The 17204-nt window shown below is 37.8% G+C and overlaps 1 protein-coding gene across 7 annotated transcripts in view; it reads left to right on the forward strand.

Annotated features, from left to right (window-relative positions):
* The window catches only part of ITSN2 (intersectin 2), an 82953-nt gene that overhangs the window by 51562 nt on the left and 14187 nt on the right, over positions 1-17204 (forward strand). For 4 of the 7 annotated variants that reach the window (XM_026068098.1, XM_026068097.1, XM_026068100.1 and 1 more), the window contains 10 exons: positions 483-604; positions 2450-2625; positions 2906-3050; positions 3511-3716; positions 4554-4621; positions 5579-5745; positions 6516-6561; positions 6805-6926; positions 8632-8725; positions 9750-9941. In XM_026068098.1, the coding sequence (XP_025923883.1) occupies positions 483-604; positions 2450-2625; positions 2906-3050; positions 3511-3716; positions 4554-4621; positions 5579-5745; positions 6516-6561; positions 6805-6926; positions 8632-8725; positions 9750-9941 (1338 nt within the window). The remainder of the gene's footprint in view (positions 1-482; positions 605-2449; positions 2626-2905; positions 3051-3510; positions 3717-4553; positions 4622-5578; positions 5746-6515; positions 6562-6804; positions 6927-8631; positions 8726-9749; positions 9942-17204) is intronic. The other 3 variants (XM_026068099.1, XM_026068102.1, XM_026068103.1) reach the window with 2 other exon arrangements.

Here is a 17204-nt window from a genome sequence, read left to right on the forward strand (position 1 = left end):
CTTAGCTGTTTAGCAACATCATTAGTAGACTTGGAGAACATAAAATGCCTAGAAAATGGAAATACGTGGTATTTTGCTATTTTAGACTTTTAAGTAGAATCATCGTATGTGCTGCTGAGCACTTACTGTTGATCAGTGTGTTCTCACCTTGGAAAATTATAATTGTATTAAAAGGGACTACACTAAAGCACTGGCTTAGCCAAAGCTGTTTCTCAAGAAAGGATGAGAAGATAAAGATGTCATTTTTTTTGCTTCGGAAGACAATGCACTTTATCGCCTGTATTACATTTCTGATGATTAGGATATTAAATTCGTGCATTGTATGCATCCCCTCAGCCTGTTGTGCCTAGTTATCTCTGATAGTGTCTCTGGGGCTGTTGTCTTGTTATATTCGTATCTGTTGCTTAGAATGAGAAGCCTCCAACTAAATGCATGTCTTTCAGCTATRTCAAAAGGGTAACTATTTTTTTTCCTCCTTTCAGGCAATGCAGTTAGTGCCTCAGAGTCTAGGAATTCAGTTGCCTTGGTAAACTACAGAGCTTTATATCCATTTGAAGCAAGGAATCATGATGAGATGAGCTTTAATACTGGCGATGTAATTCAGGTAAGTATTTGTCAATCATATATAACTTGCAAAAAAGCAAACAGCTCCCCCAGTCCTGAGATATACAAGGTCTTAAGCATCAAAAGCATTGTGTTAATATATTTTAGACTTACTGAAATTTTAAATTTGATTTTTTTTTTTAAAGGATAAAATTAGGATTAGTTTAGCTAAAGTCTCGCTTTGAATCTTACACATCTGAGAGATGTTGAAAATCAGCTTAGAATAACGATAGTAAACTCCAAACAAACTTTCTAAAATTAGTAAATCAGAAATGATGTAGTTACTGCAGCTTTTTTTACATGTACTGATAGGCCTCTAAGTGTCGGCTTGAAACGTGAGTGTAGTAAACAGTGGCATGAATGGCTACACAATAAGACAAGATTATTAGTGGCATTTGAATTTAGATGAAACAGAGTGGTTTCAGCAGGTGATTATACAGAAGAACCTTTCACAAGACATCTGAATAGCGTCTTCTGATGTATTCTTAACTTAATCTTTTTTGTCTCGTACTTGGCTGGTCCTTTGTAAATGCACCCTCAGGCAGATATCTAGAGTAGTTTATTCYGCGTCCGTTCTTTGAAGCATCCTTGTGAATTCAGTTACATATGCTATCCATAATGTGACAGCAAGAACATAAGGCTAGGAGCATCTTCTGGCTTCCCAGTTGCAATCTGTATCATTTCATGTAATTATTTCATTTGTCAGCATACATATATTTTTGGAAAGCATAAGCAATCTGTAGACCTGTGAAAACCGATTTACAGCTGTGGTGATAGAGTAATATGTATGTAGCTAATATATACATACGTACTTTTCCCCCTCATTTGGATTATAAGTGAAACAGGCAGATGATAAGGGCGAGTTTACAAAGCAATGCATTACAGAATTTTTAAACCTCTAGGTTTAGACTTCAGTTTGATAGTGTTAAATCACGTATTTGTGTTTTCATGCCAATGAAGCATGGAAGAGGAAGCAAGAGAAGTAGGTGTTGTTTTGGCTTCCTTTTCAGATATAATTAATTAAGTGACATTTAACTGCTGATGTTGTCTTTTAGAAATATGCCAACAACCGTCACCGCCTCTTCTACCCCAACCCCAACTGAACTAACTAGTTGTTAGTATTTGAGCTGCTAATATTAGCCCATTTTTCTTACTCTGTTTGAATATATACAGCATAATGGAGGCTTTAATATTGATTTGAATGCGTAAGGATGCTCTGTAATGGTTCATTATAGTAGACACTAGATTTTTGTACATGTTTTTGGATACAGTTAATTTCAGGCTCAGCATATCCCTCCTCCGTTCTTGTAAATAAAACTATGGAGAAATATGTTCCTCAGTTAAGAAGACAACCGTTGTGTAAGCAGAATGACTTCAGTGCACCAACTGCAGCAGCTTTTGTGTGCAGCCAGGCCAGCCCGATGCCGCTTTTGGCTGCGCATTCAGCAAAATACAACGCGGCGCGTCATGGTTTTTGGCAGGCCAGAGTGGCTCCAGGTACTGTGCGTGGTCCCTGACCTGCCTGTCGCCTGGGGCCTGTTTGAAGGAGCGTAACATCGTGGAGACTTGTCTCTACCTGTGTCTGAAACTCGCCAAAATCGGCTGCCAGGTTCAGAGGGTTGCCTCGAGAGGAACTGCCAGAGACACATGGCAGTTGCGTCACCCTCTTCCTTCAACTGGGCAAAATCAGCTGAATTCTGAAAGGGAAGAGAATGGAAATGCTGATGCTTGTATGACTGCAGCTCACGCTGTGTCAAGAGGTGCTTACACACCAGATATCTTGTTTGCTTTGTGCTGTTAATTGCTTTTTGTTTGTTTTGTTTTGCTTTTATCCTCTTATCCACAGGTTGATGAAAAAACTGTGGGAGAGCCTGGTTGGCTATATGGGAGTTTTCAAGGACATTTTGGTTGGTTTCCATGCAATTATGTAGAAAAAATACCAGAAGGAGAAAAATCTTTATCTCCTAAGAAGGCCTTACTTCCTCCTACACTATCTTTATCTACTACCTCAGCTGCTTCAGAGTATGGGCTTTTTTTTCTTTTTACATTTTTGTTAATTTGCCTTTTCTAACACATAATGTGCCATATAGTATCATTATGTGTTTGTTTTCAAATGTAAATGCAGAAAGTTTATTGAAGAATCTATCAGAAATGATCTTAACTTGTATATTTTAAATCTTTGATAGTCTGGTTTGTATTGTATAGCATATCTGTTTTATATATGTAAAAATAGTGTTTCTACTTGATGTACTTTTTAAACAAAAATTGTCCTGTGTTAAATATGCTTGTATCTGATTTGCAGACCACTTTCACCAAGTAAATCAGTAGAGGAAGCTGATTACCAAAACGTACCTTTTTCAAGCCTAAATGTTAATACAGCATGGCAGCAAAAATCAGCTTTTACTCGCACTGTGTCCCCTGGATCTGTTTCACCCATTCATGGACAGGTATGTTGTGTGAGAGTGGAGAGAGCTTGCTGTATTTTAGATTCATGTTAATGATACTGACTTTTTTTTTTTTCCTTTTCTTTTCTAACACTGGACTACCATAAGCCTAGAGAATAAAGAAACTAGTCTGAATTCCCCACTAGTATGCATTGATATAATTCCATATATTTTGGTGGACCAGAGAACGAGACCCATGCAGTCTCTTTCCTAATTCTATTATCGTTTTCCCCTAGAACTGGACACACAAGATATTCTGACAAATAAGAAAAAGAGTTGAGAGATTGTTCCTGAATCAACAGCATGTATATGGCAATGCAAATGTTGTCCAGACAACAAATCATTCTGCCAGCCCTTAGGAATGAACCGGCTTGGAATGCAAGAAATGATACATCTGTTTTTTAACACTTGCACCAGTTTTGGGTAGTAAGTTCAGTCAACACCTATGCTTCTGTCTTAACAGGGACAACCTGTAGAGAACTTAAAAGCACAAGCRCTTTGCTCTTGGACTGCAAAAAAAGATAACCACTTGAATTTTTCAAAAAATGATATCATTACTGTGCTGGAGCAGCAGGAAAACTGGTGGTTTGGAGAGGTACATGGAGGAAGGGGTTGGTTTCCAAAATCGTACGTCAAGCTCTTACCTGGGAGTGAAATCAAGAAAGAGGAGTGAGTGAGACTTTTATTATTATTTTATCCAACAGTTTACAAAAAGCCATGGTTTAGAGAGCAAAACTGTTGCAGTGCTTTACAGTGCAGAACCTAAATAGCATTTACCATTTACACAATGCCATTTTAGGCTTTTGTTGTTTCCTTTTTGCAAGCTAAGTAATGCTGGGCTCACTACTGTGTAAACAGAAGGTCTTCCAAGGCTGAGTGCTGTGAAAAATCAATGGTGTTTGATTATTCATCAAGTGTTAAACTTTTTCTTGGTTCATTACTGAGTCAGCCCTCTAGCAGTGTAATTACTTTATGTCTCTGAAGGTGCCAGCTACTAATGACTTACCAAGAATTCCTTAACACTCAGCATCATAAACTCCTAAGGCACATCTGGCAGAAATAGTGGTGTATTTCTTTACTTGAAAAGATAGTTATGTCTATTCTAATGCTGTAGGTAACTGTTCAGGTAATTATTCAAAGTCTAGTTAGTGCTAGAATGGCTGCACCATTGTGTGTGAATTGATCTTTTCATGTGTTATGATAGAAGTTACTTGAAATTCTCTAAAATGAGAGAATTTGGACAAAACTTTTCATTTGTACTTCTTTTGGATGGCATAATTTCTGAACAGATCTAGCTTCCCTTCCCTTCCTCCCCAAAAATATTGTGATGGCTCTTGGGTTCTACCTACATCTTAAATACCAATAATACTCATCACTAGTTGAGAGTCAAGGTAACATTTATTTAGAGGAAATGCCAACTTTGAGACAACTAAAGTGAGCTCAGTCTCATCCTCGTAAAGACATTCGTTCTTAATCAGCCTTCTTACTTGAACTTTTTTTTTCCAGCAGACCAGAAGCTATTTATGCAGCTGTTAACAAGAAGCCTAATGCACAGTCTTACACAGCTGGAGAGGGTAAGGCTCCATGGATTGTGTCACTTAATGGTACAACTTATTTCTGCTTAATGGCATGTGAATAAGCTTGGATATATAAAGAAATTCTGAGCAAGTCTTTGAACGCTTGTCCAAAAGATACAGTGCAAATATCAAGCTACTGTTACAAAAATCCTTAAATAAGAACTTAAGTGAAATTTGTAACTAAATCAGGTTGAGTATAGGCTTGAGTGTATGAGGGTTTTGTTGTTGCTGTTTTATTTTAAGACTCCTGCTCACACATTGATTTGTAACTAGCTATAGAGATTTCTGAAAACTAAAACATGTCTCATACCCATTAGCTGACTTTTCTTTTTCCTGTGGCTGTTTACTGTACTGTATTATACTGTAGAGACACAAGAAGAGATTGTTAGTCTCCTAAGTATGGACCATTCTCTTTTAATCAGTAGAGAAAACAAATACTAATGGAGAAGAATTTGGGAGGAGCACTTTCTAGGCCTTTTAATCTAGTGTATTCTCCATGCTTCCACAATTATGTTTTAATTCCACTTGGTGTTTTCCATCTCTGCTATGTTAATCAGATGATAATATATTTAATCAGATGTAGGTGTATAATATAAATGGTTGTTATGAAATGTGGAGCTGGGGTGAAGTGCTTCATACAAGAGATAACAATTCTCTAGCTGTGGTCTAGAGGTTTCTGTTGATCTGCAGGATGTTCAAAGGGTAGTAACTCCAACTATGGCAAATATACTTGTCTGGAAAATGTTGTGTACCTATGTAAGCCAGAGCTGTAAGCGTGAGGCAAGATGATTATGACTGAGCAGGTAGGTTGATTCATAGACTTGCTAAGACATGATCCATGTTGTGAACACTTAATGAATGCTGATATCAAAAATACCTTTACTTGCGTCTGATGTGCTTTTATCTTCCTAGCTGAAGCTGTTGTCTCCTTCTTTGTGTGTATTGTCTATACAGAGTACATTGCACTGTATTCGTATTCAAGCTCTGAACCTGGTGACTTGACTTTCACGGAAGGGGAGGAAATACTGGTGACTCAGAAAGAAGGGGAATGGTGGACAGGGAGCATTGACGACAGAACTGGAATCTTTCCCTCCAATTACGTCAAACCAAAGGATCAAGAAGTGAGTCCTTATTTTGAGTCTTTTACTTAATGCAAGATGCTTTCTTTTGATTTTATATTACTGTTATTGGTATCTAGCTCTTACATGGTGATTTTCAGCAGAGGTTRAAGTGCTTGAAAAAAACAAAAGCTGGATATGGATCCCAGGTAGCCTGAATCCTAATTCTGCATCCGTCTGAATCCTTCAGTGCTCTAGCCACAACGTCACACTGCTTCTGTCTGCACAGGATCGTGGTGTTTTGTTAAATAAAGACTTAAAGTRAAAAGCTGTGTGTACTTTTCTGTCCACATGCAAAACCTGTTTTTGCCTGATGAGTTTGTGGAAGTTATAGGTCTCTAGCACTGCATCTGAGATAAATGTATTAAGAAAGCAAGCGTTTTGATCTGATTGGATGTGAACATCTACTTATAAACTAGTGATCAGATTTTCTAAATAGTTACTAGGAAGAATTGGGCACTATTAGGGCAAAGTTAATCTCATTTATAAAGTAGACATCTAAAATAGACCGCCTGAATCATGCCCTAAAAGTGCCTGTTTTTTCAAGCAAAAGGAGCTTAGGGTTGCAAATTTAGAGGTAGACATGTAAAGTTGGAATTAATGCCACTTCTGTTGCTACCTCTCCTGGAAGAGGATGAAAAGGATGCTCCCCTTTTCAGACAAGAAGGTGTATTTATGGCAAAAGAAAATTTCAGTGCACATGAATTAAAAATAGTGCAAATTCTACTGTTTGTATTGCACATTAAAAGATGGTTGTTGTGTCTTTATTGCAGAGTTCTAGTAATGCTGGCAAAACTGGAACAATAAATAAGAAACCTGGTAAGTGTGTGATAATTTTCTAATATTTAGGACTGTTTCTTAAGTACTTACAAACATTTAGGACTGATTTACAATAGTGTTTTAATGGTGGCTAATGTGCTTAACTGCAAGGTATGTACTAAGATATTTCTGTGGATCTAGCTCCTACTGTACTTTTTTGTACTTTTGTACTTTTGTACTTTTTTTTGTAAAAAAAAAAAAAAAAAAAAAAAAACACATACAATTAATATTCTGTTCCTTCAGAAATTGCTCAGGTTACTACTGCCTATGTTGCATCAGGAACTGAACAGCTTAGTCTGGCTCCAGGACAGCTAATACTTATTCTGAAGAAAAATGCGAGTGGATGGTGGCAAGGAGAGTTGCAGGTAATTAATTGAAGGAAAAATAATTGTGACCCCATGAACAGGAATGAGGTGGTCTTTGGTTTAATTTGAGGGGAAAAGAAAAGCAAAGCAAAGCATAGTGTTTGAAAACTTGACTAGAAAGTTATTTTCACCTTGTATAAACCATATTTGAAAAAAGCTTTTAATTAAACCTTGCATTGCTGTTCTTGTTTGGGGTTTTTTTTGTCATGAAAAGAAAATAGTAAAACTGTAAATGATCGTATGCCTRGAAATGGAAGGGGGGATGTTGTCAGTTAATAAAAACAGTAGGGTTTAATTGATAAAAGGTTAAATGGTAAAGTCCTTCTGATGAAGGAACAAGAACCCTTAGAAGTTGGAGGGAAGCTAGTTTATTTTTGAAGGCTGCAGTTCCCACCTTTTCTCCTTTTCCCATCTAGTGATGAAAGTCTAGTCCTAAAGCTAGAGGTACTGTGTTACGCAGCATTCTGCTTAATTCATAGTTGATATTTTGAATTTTAGAGGCCCATGGATCTTGGCCTTGATAGCCTTCATCTTCGTAACCAATGGAAAAGTTTAAATCATGATCTTAGATCTTTGTTACCCTTTTCCTCTTTATCTAAGAGGTATTAGAGCACATAAATATATGTAGTTTTAGCCAGAATTTAAACATACTACTTCTGATACTAGGATTAAATAGCCCTCCTAGTATCATTTAATTGGCCTTTGCCAAGGTATTTTACTGCCCCACACCCTCTCTTTGAGTGAATACTGTTGTTTACATCTATCTTCTCCCTCCAACTATCTCAGCCCCACACAGAATTGATCTGACTATTCTGCGTCCATTTTTAAAACCAGCCTGCTTTCCAGAAACAAGGAGGGAGATCACGCTGCACTGAGAAGTGCCRCACTGAGTGCTTTTTCCACAAATTCTGTACATTAGTGAATCAGCAGTGAAAGAATTATTAATTTTGTATACAGGAAAATACAGAAAACAAGAGTTTGCATTTTTACAAAATTAGGCTCAGTGCTGGTTCAGGAAGAAGCCTCAGATAATCAAGGAAGTGTTGATAGGGAAAACTAAGGTGGATAATCAGTTCTTGCTAGTTTGAATTTATTTGATTGACGTGATAGAGCTCACTCTGGAGATACTGCTTTCTGTAATCTTTGTTCATTCACTTTTACAACTTTGCTTTTTTATGTGAGATCTGAAGTATATYTATTTCTTCAGTGTGACCAGAGATCATCTTTCCCTCTGGGACTTGTTTTCAAACAATCATACTACGTACCAGGTGGAAACTGATATCAAACAGTTGGGTCAAGACTTTCAAAAGTAGCTTATGGTGTTTGATACCTGTGTTCTGGATGTCTCGTTATAGACTCCTTATACATAAGCACAATTTCCATAGGGTGAATTTTCAGCCTTTCTATTAAATTATGCACCAAAACTATTAGCTGCACTTGAAAATTTTGAACATACACATTTGGGTGAACATACTAGGGTGCAGATTTATTTGAATTGTGGTTTCTGGTTTTTGATATGTTTTTTTTTAATCCTTTTAGCCTGATTTTTACCTATTCAGATTTATATTTAGTATTTAGTTAAAAGTGGAAGACCAACTTCTTGTTTTTTTGCTAGCAAAGCTGTATGAGATATTTGTTGCACTTTTTCCAATCTATAAACTATTTAGTGTCTTATTTGTGTAATAACCATTTTGAACATTTACAGGCGAGAGGAAAAAAGAGACAGAAAGGATGGTTTCCTGCCAGCCATGTGAAATTATTGGGTCCAAGCAGTGAAAGAACATCTGCTGCTCCCTCAGGTGAAAAAACTAACTTTATTTATTTATTTTTCCCTTACAGTATTTTATATAACTGTTTCAGTTGTTTAAACAATAATCTGAATCTCATAACTAGTGTAATAGTATGCTTAACGGCTGTACGTTATTTTGGTGTCACTGGGGAATGTAGAAGCCCTAGTCAGAATCTGGGACTTTCAACAGACATATCCATTCAGATATTACCTAGGTTTGAAAAAGGAAGGTCTCAACTTAATCAGACCAGTTCTTTGTGGGGTCCCGCATATCCTTTATTTTACCTTACAGCAGAAGGTCTCAGTCATACAAACATGTTTATATTCAGAAGTCTGTGAGGATCAGCAGCCCATCTCCTATGGCAAGAACTTCTTAATTCTGCTGAATGCACTCCTAAAGTCTCTGGATTGCCTGGAGCCCACACTTCTCTGTGAGGTCCTTGTTTCCACGTACCAGCAAAAGTCTTATGGAAACCTAGCAATCACTGGCAAACCCCTTTGTCAGGAGGGAGATAGAGCTGCATTTTCCACTAGGATTTTTCAATTGGATGGCTGGGCACAAATGTGATTATTTCACAGAAGAGAGTAGCTTTTTTGGTTCTGCATGCTTAAGTTGCGCTGTCTCCACAGCTCTGGTTTGCTTATACAACAGCTTCCCGGGTTTCCCTGGTTTTCCCTCTTAAGTATCACCTATAAACTAATGAAATGCACTTTCTCTACCGAGCCAGTAGAAGAGTGAAAAATGTACTTGCTTATATTTTAAAATATTTAGAAAGTCAATGGATGCTTTACTAACTGAATCCATTTGCTACCYAAGCACCTAAAGTGGAAGTAAAGGAAAACATTACTCTCTGAYCCAGTTTGTAGTAGGAGTAAAAGAAAAGGGAGGGCAGTTTCATATCAGTATAAGATCATCTGGTTATTTTCTTATGCAAGTGTCTGAAATTGTTGTTTCTTTTCTGTGGTTATGTTAAATACTCAAGAATAATACTTGCACAGCTGTAGTATTTCTGCTAATTGTTTTTTCCTTGCAGTGTGTCAGGTCATAGCAATGTATGATTACATGGCAAACAACGAAGATGAGCTCAGTTTCTCCAAAGGGCAGCTTATTAATGTACTGAGCAAAGATGATGCTGACTGGTGGCAAGGAGAAATCAATGGTGTGACAGGTCTCTTTCCCTCAAACTACGTAAAGATGACTACAGATTCTGACCCAAGTCAGCAGTGTAAGAAATAAATWTTTTTTAAAGCATTTTATTACTATATTTCAAAGGTGTGTTGCTATTCTGCTTTGTGTTTGGAATTCGGAGTCCCAAGCCTCAGAGGAATTTACTGGTACTTCTTGCATTGACTTTTCTATTTAATCTACAAACAGCCAACACTTTACCAAGCAGCCAGTGTGTAATAGCAGAGTGCTAGTGCAGAGTGCTCAGGGGCAGCCTGAGAACTGAATGCCAGAATATACACCTGTCTGAAGCTCAGAAGTTTCTCAGCCTTTTTTGCACATAAACAGCATAAAGGTTTCTGGTTCCCCCCTCCTCAGTACCATTTTTGGCCCCTCAGAGCAAATTACCAGTTTTCACTCCCTCAGCTTTTCATCCTGGGGCACTGTGATTAAATCAGCTTTTAAATCAACCTGTGAAGCTGGGGGGTTTGGGAATGTATCTTCATGTAAAAGTTTCTCAATCTGCATAACAAGCCCTGCCCTAGCTATTACTTACCCTGGGCAGCAGCTGTTGCTATAAAATGGCACGTTATTAGCATTTGTAGTTGTCTCAGTATAAAGAGAAGCATCCGGAAGTCTGGTTGAGCCTGACTTGTAATAGCCTGTGCATAAGGGCTAGTATGCACTTAAGACTTGGTCAGCACAGTTGTATTGTTAGAAAAGTATTGGCAAATTTGCCAGTAATGAAGATACCACTTAGCTTGTGAAAATAAAATATTTTGCCTGGGTAGCTCRTTATAGTACACGGCCAAAATATGGTATGCACCATGCCTGAGATTTTCTTTTCAATTAATCTATATCTGTGTTAACGTTTTTGGTAGCACTTTGATATTTTTTTCATACTTCTGGCCGGCATGGCTATGATGTCAAAACACCTGCATTTAGATCAAACTTAAAATTCTTTAAATTAGGCGTATCTACATCATTAAAATAATCCTTTGAAAGTTTTTGTTGTTTAGATACAGAATCTCAATTTTGAAGAGCATATTCTAAATCCAGCTAGGCTATGAAAGTAAGATTGTGACTGATTTTGAGTATTAAAACTCTCTAAATTTTCAAAAGTGATACAGATGTTATCTTATCACCCCAGGTGTGTTTCCATTTAGAGTAAGGTAGCTGAATGTGGTAAGTGCAAGATGTTTACACATATCACTAACTTTCAACAAAAGCAATGCTAAGATCAAGTTGTAACTGGAAACATTTGATGTGATGATTTTTTTCTCATCACTTGTTGATGTGTCRTTAGGCTGTCATCTGCTCAGATTTCAAAGTTGTTGAGTAAAAATATTTCTTTTCCAGTCAAATTGTGGCTGTGTGAACAAAGTTTTTCTTTGAAAGTGTATTGACAAGGTCAGCCAGTGGCACTCAGCAAAGAGCAGACGTGCTCCATGTCATCTTTACGTGGTTGTTACACTTGTGTCTGTTAAAGAAGCTGTTTTCTRCAAAGCAGATCTACTGATGCTTGATTAGGAAAGTTCACCTATTAGTGATGGAAGAATATGTTGAAAAACTTTCCAAAATTCTCCCAAGTATTTCGGATGACCTAACTTGTTTATCAGCTTTGTGCTAGAATTTGCCCATCTCATGTGACATTAAAACATTTGCATCTAGAAACTTCAGGAAAAAGCAGCAATATTCTGTCCAGAGCTAGCTTAAATCCAGCATGGTTTATTAGCTCAAGTCCAGTGTGGTACAAACACAGTTGCACTGATTTCTGTGACAGCTCAGATCAGCTGAGCTGCTTCCATATGGTGCGAAGTCTGAGCTAGTAAGTCTCACTGGTATGGTGCTAGCTTAATGCTATTCTTCCATAATTAAAGAAACATCTAAGTGTATGTTAACTGAACTTTCAGACTTCCTTCGATTTCTTTAGAATATTTTTGCACTTATTTAAACATAACACAGAAACTATCACTCGTACTCTGGAGAAATCACTAAGGAATTGTCCCACAAGAATGTTGGTGTGGCCTTGTGGAGACCAGCTTTGAGATATGACAAAAATGAGTATAATTTTTAAAATGTTATGTTTCAAAGAATTGTTAATCTGAGTATTACAGTGTTTCTGCTGAAGAATACCRGTTTCTCTCACTGTTCTAGCCAGTCAAATGTAATGGTATTTGAAAGGGAGCAGGCAGATTGGGTGTACTCAAACAGTTGCAGCTTGTGAAAATTCTGCTTTTCCCTTGAATTTAAACTCTGTTATATGGACTGCCTTTGTACCCAGAATCTTTACTGGGGCTTACTAGTTAGAGCTGTAATGGCAAACTTCCCTAGCAAAGAAATAATTCATGTCACCAAGATGGTTCTCTTAAGTTGCTTAAGCAGCTCTCTGAACAAAATAAGCTGTGCTGACAAGAAAACTTAAATTGGTGGTGGTGGTGGTATAATTACATCTTTTTGGCATAGGGTCTCTGCAAGAAGAAAACAATGAGAGGCTTTACAGTCCTGTGAACAGGACTTTTAAATACAAACCAAATTTTGGTGACTTACAGAACGCAGAATACTTGAGTCATGCACTCAGCAATTGTAGTGGTGGGTAGAGTTACTTATGTTGTAATGACATTTTAGTAGCCCTTATTCTGATGTTTGCACAGAAATCATCCTGGCACACATAAAGAATAAGATTTGCAGGAGGTTTTAATATATACATACATATACACACACACACATATATATATATATATATCATTATAGATTTACATTAAAGGAATATGCAGTCTTCTGTTCTTTTTCTTGCTCGACCATTCAAGGTCAGATCTTGTATTAACGGTATCTGTCTGATACGTGTCTACTAAGTTTTCTTCCAGTTCTTCACAAGGAGCGTGCGTTGGGTAAGTGGGGCRCACTTACCACTTGAGAGTTCTTCCCAGTGGCCTAGTCTGGAGATAATTTTGTCATTTGAGCCAGTCTTCATCTACCTTAAACACTTGCTCTTAGAACCTTCTCTCACCTTGTTTGTTGGCTTTTTGAGCAAGATACCTTCTTTTTTTTCAGTTTGTCGTCTTATCCATGGAACCAGCCTGAGCCTTTATCTTGTATTTTCTTTAGCTGAGACTTCCCCCCTACACACATCTACCTCAGATGGAGGCTTCCCAAGGTGAAACAGATGCTCCAGCCACATCTATGTACTTGGTTGCTTTTAGTGTTGGAGATCTGCTCGTTCGCAGATATTCTTGCCAAGAGTTGGAAAACTCAGCCAGGTGGACCTACCTATAGCAAGTGTGCAAAAGCTTTGACTTCCTGTTATTTGAGATACCCCTCTTCCTTTCATGAGGTTGCTCTTCTGTAGAACTGAAATATTGTCCCAGTTCTTCCTCCTCGGTAATGTATGCACAGTTACTGTTTCTCTTCAGTCTGTCATCTTCTCTCAGCCAAGCACTGCTGAAGTTTATCAGGCATCTGCATTATTCCTTCTGGTGCCTAGATGCAACCTGCAGGTAGTCTCCATAACCTGATGAACACCACCTCCTCTCCCCTATGTAAGCCTGCCTGCTGTGCTGTCCATCTCTGCAGATGGCCTTAGGCAAGGATGGTGAGTCACACTGGAAGCACTGGGAACAGATTCTCTTTCCCTAGACTGTTCTCCATGTACATACGGCAAAGTTGTGAACTTCCTTAGGTACAAACTTGATGTTTATGGTAAAATCCACCCCAGTCACCAGGTCTGCCTACACYTTTTTTCCTCTTCCAAAACCTAAATTGCAGATGTGATATGCTACACAGACATGAGGTAAGTTCTGTCCTCATGCATGTAGCATGGAACTACCTTTCTGAAAGTTTCTTTGTCTCTTCATCTCCATGCACAAAAAATCATAAGCATGGGGGTTCCTGTCTACCACTGACTAATTAGTGAAGCTGACCCATTTCCAAGTGAACCCCTTGCTGCTTTGGGAACACCTGAACTGAAAAGTGCACATAAACAAGCTCTCGAAGAAGAGAGCACCTACTTTCCAGTGATCATATGCACATTTCACACATGCTTTTTCACAGTCCTTGCTGCTATAGGAGGATTCTGCAGTCAGGAGGAACCAAGGAGCAGGAAGCATGCACCAGTTTTTATGTGCACTTGTGTGGAGCGTAAGGACAGATGAGGATGCRTGCTTGCTGTATGGGTGTTCCTAGTGGAAAAACAACCTCCAGACAGGTGTGCTTGTGGCATGTGCTTTTYCATGTCTATATGGACAACTCATCTTGAAGGGTTCTAGTTATTGTTAAGTAACTTCTCTTTCTGATTGTGTAGTAAGAGTTTATGATACCAGTTACTTTGAGGTGTTGCATGCTGCAGGTCTATATTCACTTTTTAACATATGAAGATTATTAATTTATTCTCCTTATAAGATTTTGGTTTAAAAAATCCAGAATTTTACTCCTTTTACCACAGAGCAAATATGAAATCAGTACCTCACTTCATAGTCATAGTGTCATTTCACTTCCTAGCGTCATTTTATATTTCTAAAAAGAATTATTTGGTGAACATCGAGCTTGTTAAAGCTTCCGGGTTGAAAGTCTGGGATCTGCAATCCTCTTTTCTGAGAACAGTCCACAGCATGTGCAACTGCAGCCTAAGTCATACATCTGCCTGAACCCTGACTTAGCAGTGCCCCTTCTAGACGGTGTAGACCTCCATTTCTGATGAGAAAGCTAAGGGGCATGGTACTTACTCTGCACTTCTCATGGACGCACATTTACTAGAGACGAGGTTTTGTTTCATTTCAGACCTTGAACAGAATCGAGCAGGTTATTGCTATGTGCTGATACAAATGAATTCTGATGAAGCTTTTCTTTACAACTTAGCTTTCTATCTCCTTCTCTAAATTTTCCAGGAGGATGGAATCTTGTTGAAATCTCAGGGAATTTTGCCATTGCCTTTAACAAAACTAGAGTTTGACCATGTGTGTTGAGTCTACATAACAGAAGTCGTCTTTTTTTATTTCTTTTTAAAGTGAATCAGCTACAGTGTTTTGCTGAGAGTCAGTGGTGGCTGGTCATGAGCAATTAAAACCAATTATGTTCATAAATATGGAATTGCAAGAGTAGAAGTGCATGATGTCTGTTTTCAGAAAGTTGAATGTTAGTCATTCCTTTCTGACCTTTTTGGTGTTATTCTGTCTTTGTCCGTAGAACTCATATGTTTCACTCTTCAAATTTATGTTCATTTTATCCTTCATTTTTTGTTTTTTTTAGGACCCAATGTTGTCTTCCAGTGTGAAAGCACCTCAGAGACCCACTATCCAAGTTTGACTGTAGCGTGGAGGCAGGGTGGCCAGCTCTGCTCAAATATCTCTGACACAATCCTTTTTCTTCGTTTGAATGTTAGATCCAGTCAAGAAATTAGGGGATTTGGGGGTTTTCGTATAATCTACAGTTACAATTAATTTGTAAAAGCAGAAAGGATAGTGGGTCTTTGTGTGGCTTTCACTGCTGTCCATTCTTGTTTCCTCTAGTATTTTTCTTTCATATTGATAAGCCTAGATCATTAGCATGCATATCAAGTTATCGTTTGCATGGTGGGATTGCAGACACACAAAGACCCACTATTTGCACAGTTTATCTGAGCTGTTTTGATTGGGTAGCTGCGTTCTTTTACTGTTGTAATGTTCATACTTYGCAAATTAAAATGTTCGCTGATTATTGCTCTTTTGGACTTGATTTAATCTTCTACATGTTGAGCTTTTAAAATTGGCAGCCTGTGAGGTTCATCCAGAAAATAAACCCTACCTGTCTGCGCTGCTGATAGTCACTGTGATTACAAATACRCCGCAAGATCTAAGATTTAGATCTGATGCAGTCCAGCCTTTAAATAGCCTTTTTAGTGGGGAAAGAAATATTCAGAGTAGAATAGAGGATGTTTTAATTTTTCTTCCTTTACAGTAGTACTATAGAAGGATTTCAGGTTGTTTTGGATCAGTATATCCTATTCCTAAACAACCTTCCTTTTAAGTTATTCCTTTATTTGAATAATTCATATTTTGCTTTCAATTTTGGCAGACAGCAAATATACTAGTTACTGTCCAGTCTCTGTGCTACTGGACCCTCACCCTGCCCCTTTCCCCGTTGAACGGTTACAGTACTRAATAGTGCTTTTATCTGGCTACGGTCTGCAGTCACTCGGCGCAACCAGTATCTGAAAGCTGCTGCTCTTCTTTCTGTTAAACACAGCAGCAGCCTAATATATAGGTAACCTTGATAAAGGGAAATTACCAGGAAAAAAAACACTAACAGACACCTGGAGCCAAAGGCAACGAATTTGGGTTGAACAGGGGCCTATACTCTCATCTCAAAAGTGCTCCTTTGAGGTACCGTTATGGCACGCTAGCAATATGGTGCAGTTAAAGGTGCCCAAATTTTAATAGTACGTCGGGGGGAACAGGACTCGGGAGTATACCTTGATACCCCTTGAAATGAAAGGATTAATTTAACAGCAGACYGTTTGTCTGGTAAAACAGCTCCTTGATCCTGTAACAAAAGGAGAGATCTAGTAGACAAAGTATTTAATTTAGTTGGCTTCCTGAGTTTGGTAATGAAACAACAAAGGTGGCTTATGCAATCAGAAATGTTTACAAACTACTGTACGTTTACTATATATATATATATATATTTATATATAAATATTGTGACGGTACTATCAGGAAAATGTTAATCCAATTGCAGAGATTTAAAAGCCTTTCTCCAAAAGTTCTGTAGAAAGAGTGGAATGTTATGTATTTAATATACTTTATCAAATAATGTATATGTGCCCTTTAGTTCAGAAATATGTCTTTTGTGCAATACAGACTACAGCAATGTGCCTACATAAAACTACAAATGGATTTTTATTCTGGATGTATTTTGACTAAATCAATATTTTGTTATAGAATGAAACAATGTTATTGTAGGCAAATAATGTGCTAGATAATTTCTCAAGTAGCAGTGGTCCAGCTGACTTCAATTTCTTTTCCTTCTGTAATGACATTTTTAAGTATTTCTACTAAAATATGCTAATCACCCTGAACTGCCTTCTCTGAAGCACTTTGGAAGCCTCTATAATACAGGCTAAAGTGTGTTGTACTACACAAGTGGCATCAAGCTGTCACTCACTGTAGTCTTACAATTAGATGATCTTACGATGAATTTTTCCCATTTCTAAAAGACACTGTTAACCTATGTGATTTGAGCCAAACTGACTTCCTAATGTTCAGTGACAGTTTTCCTTCAATGCCAAATCGCTACAAATTGCCTTTGAAAAATGAAAAAAACTTCACGTCCTGCCTGGGATGTTCTAGGA

The sequence above is a fragment of the Apteryx rowi genome, unplaced genomic scaffold, assembly GCF_003343035.1.
Source record: "Apteryx rowi isolate R43461 unplaced genomic scaffold, aptRow1 scaffold_269, whole genome shotgun sequence".
Taxonomy (NCBI): Eukaryota; Metazoa; Chordata; class Aves; order Apterygiformes; family Apterygidae; genus Apteryx; species Apteryx rowi.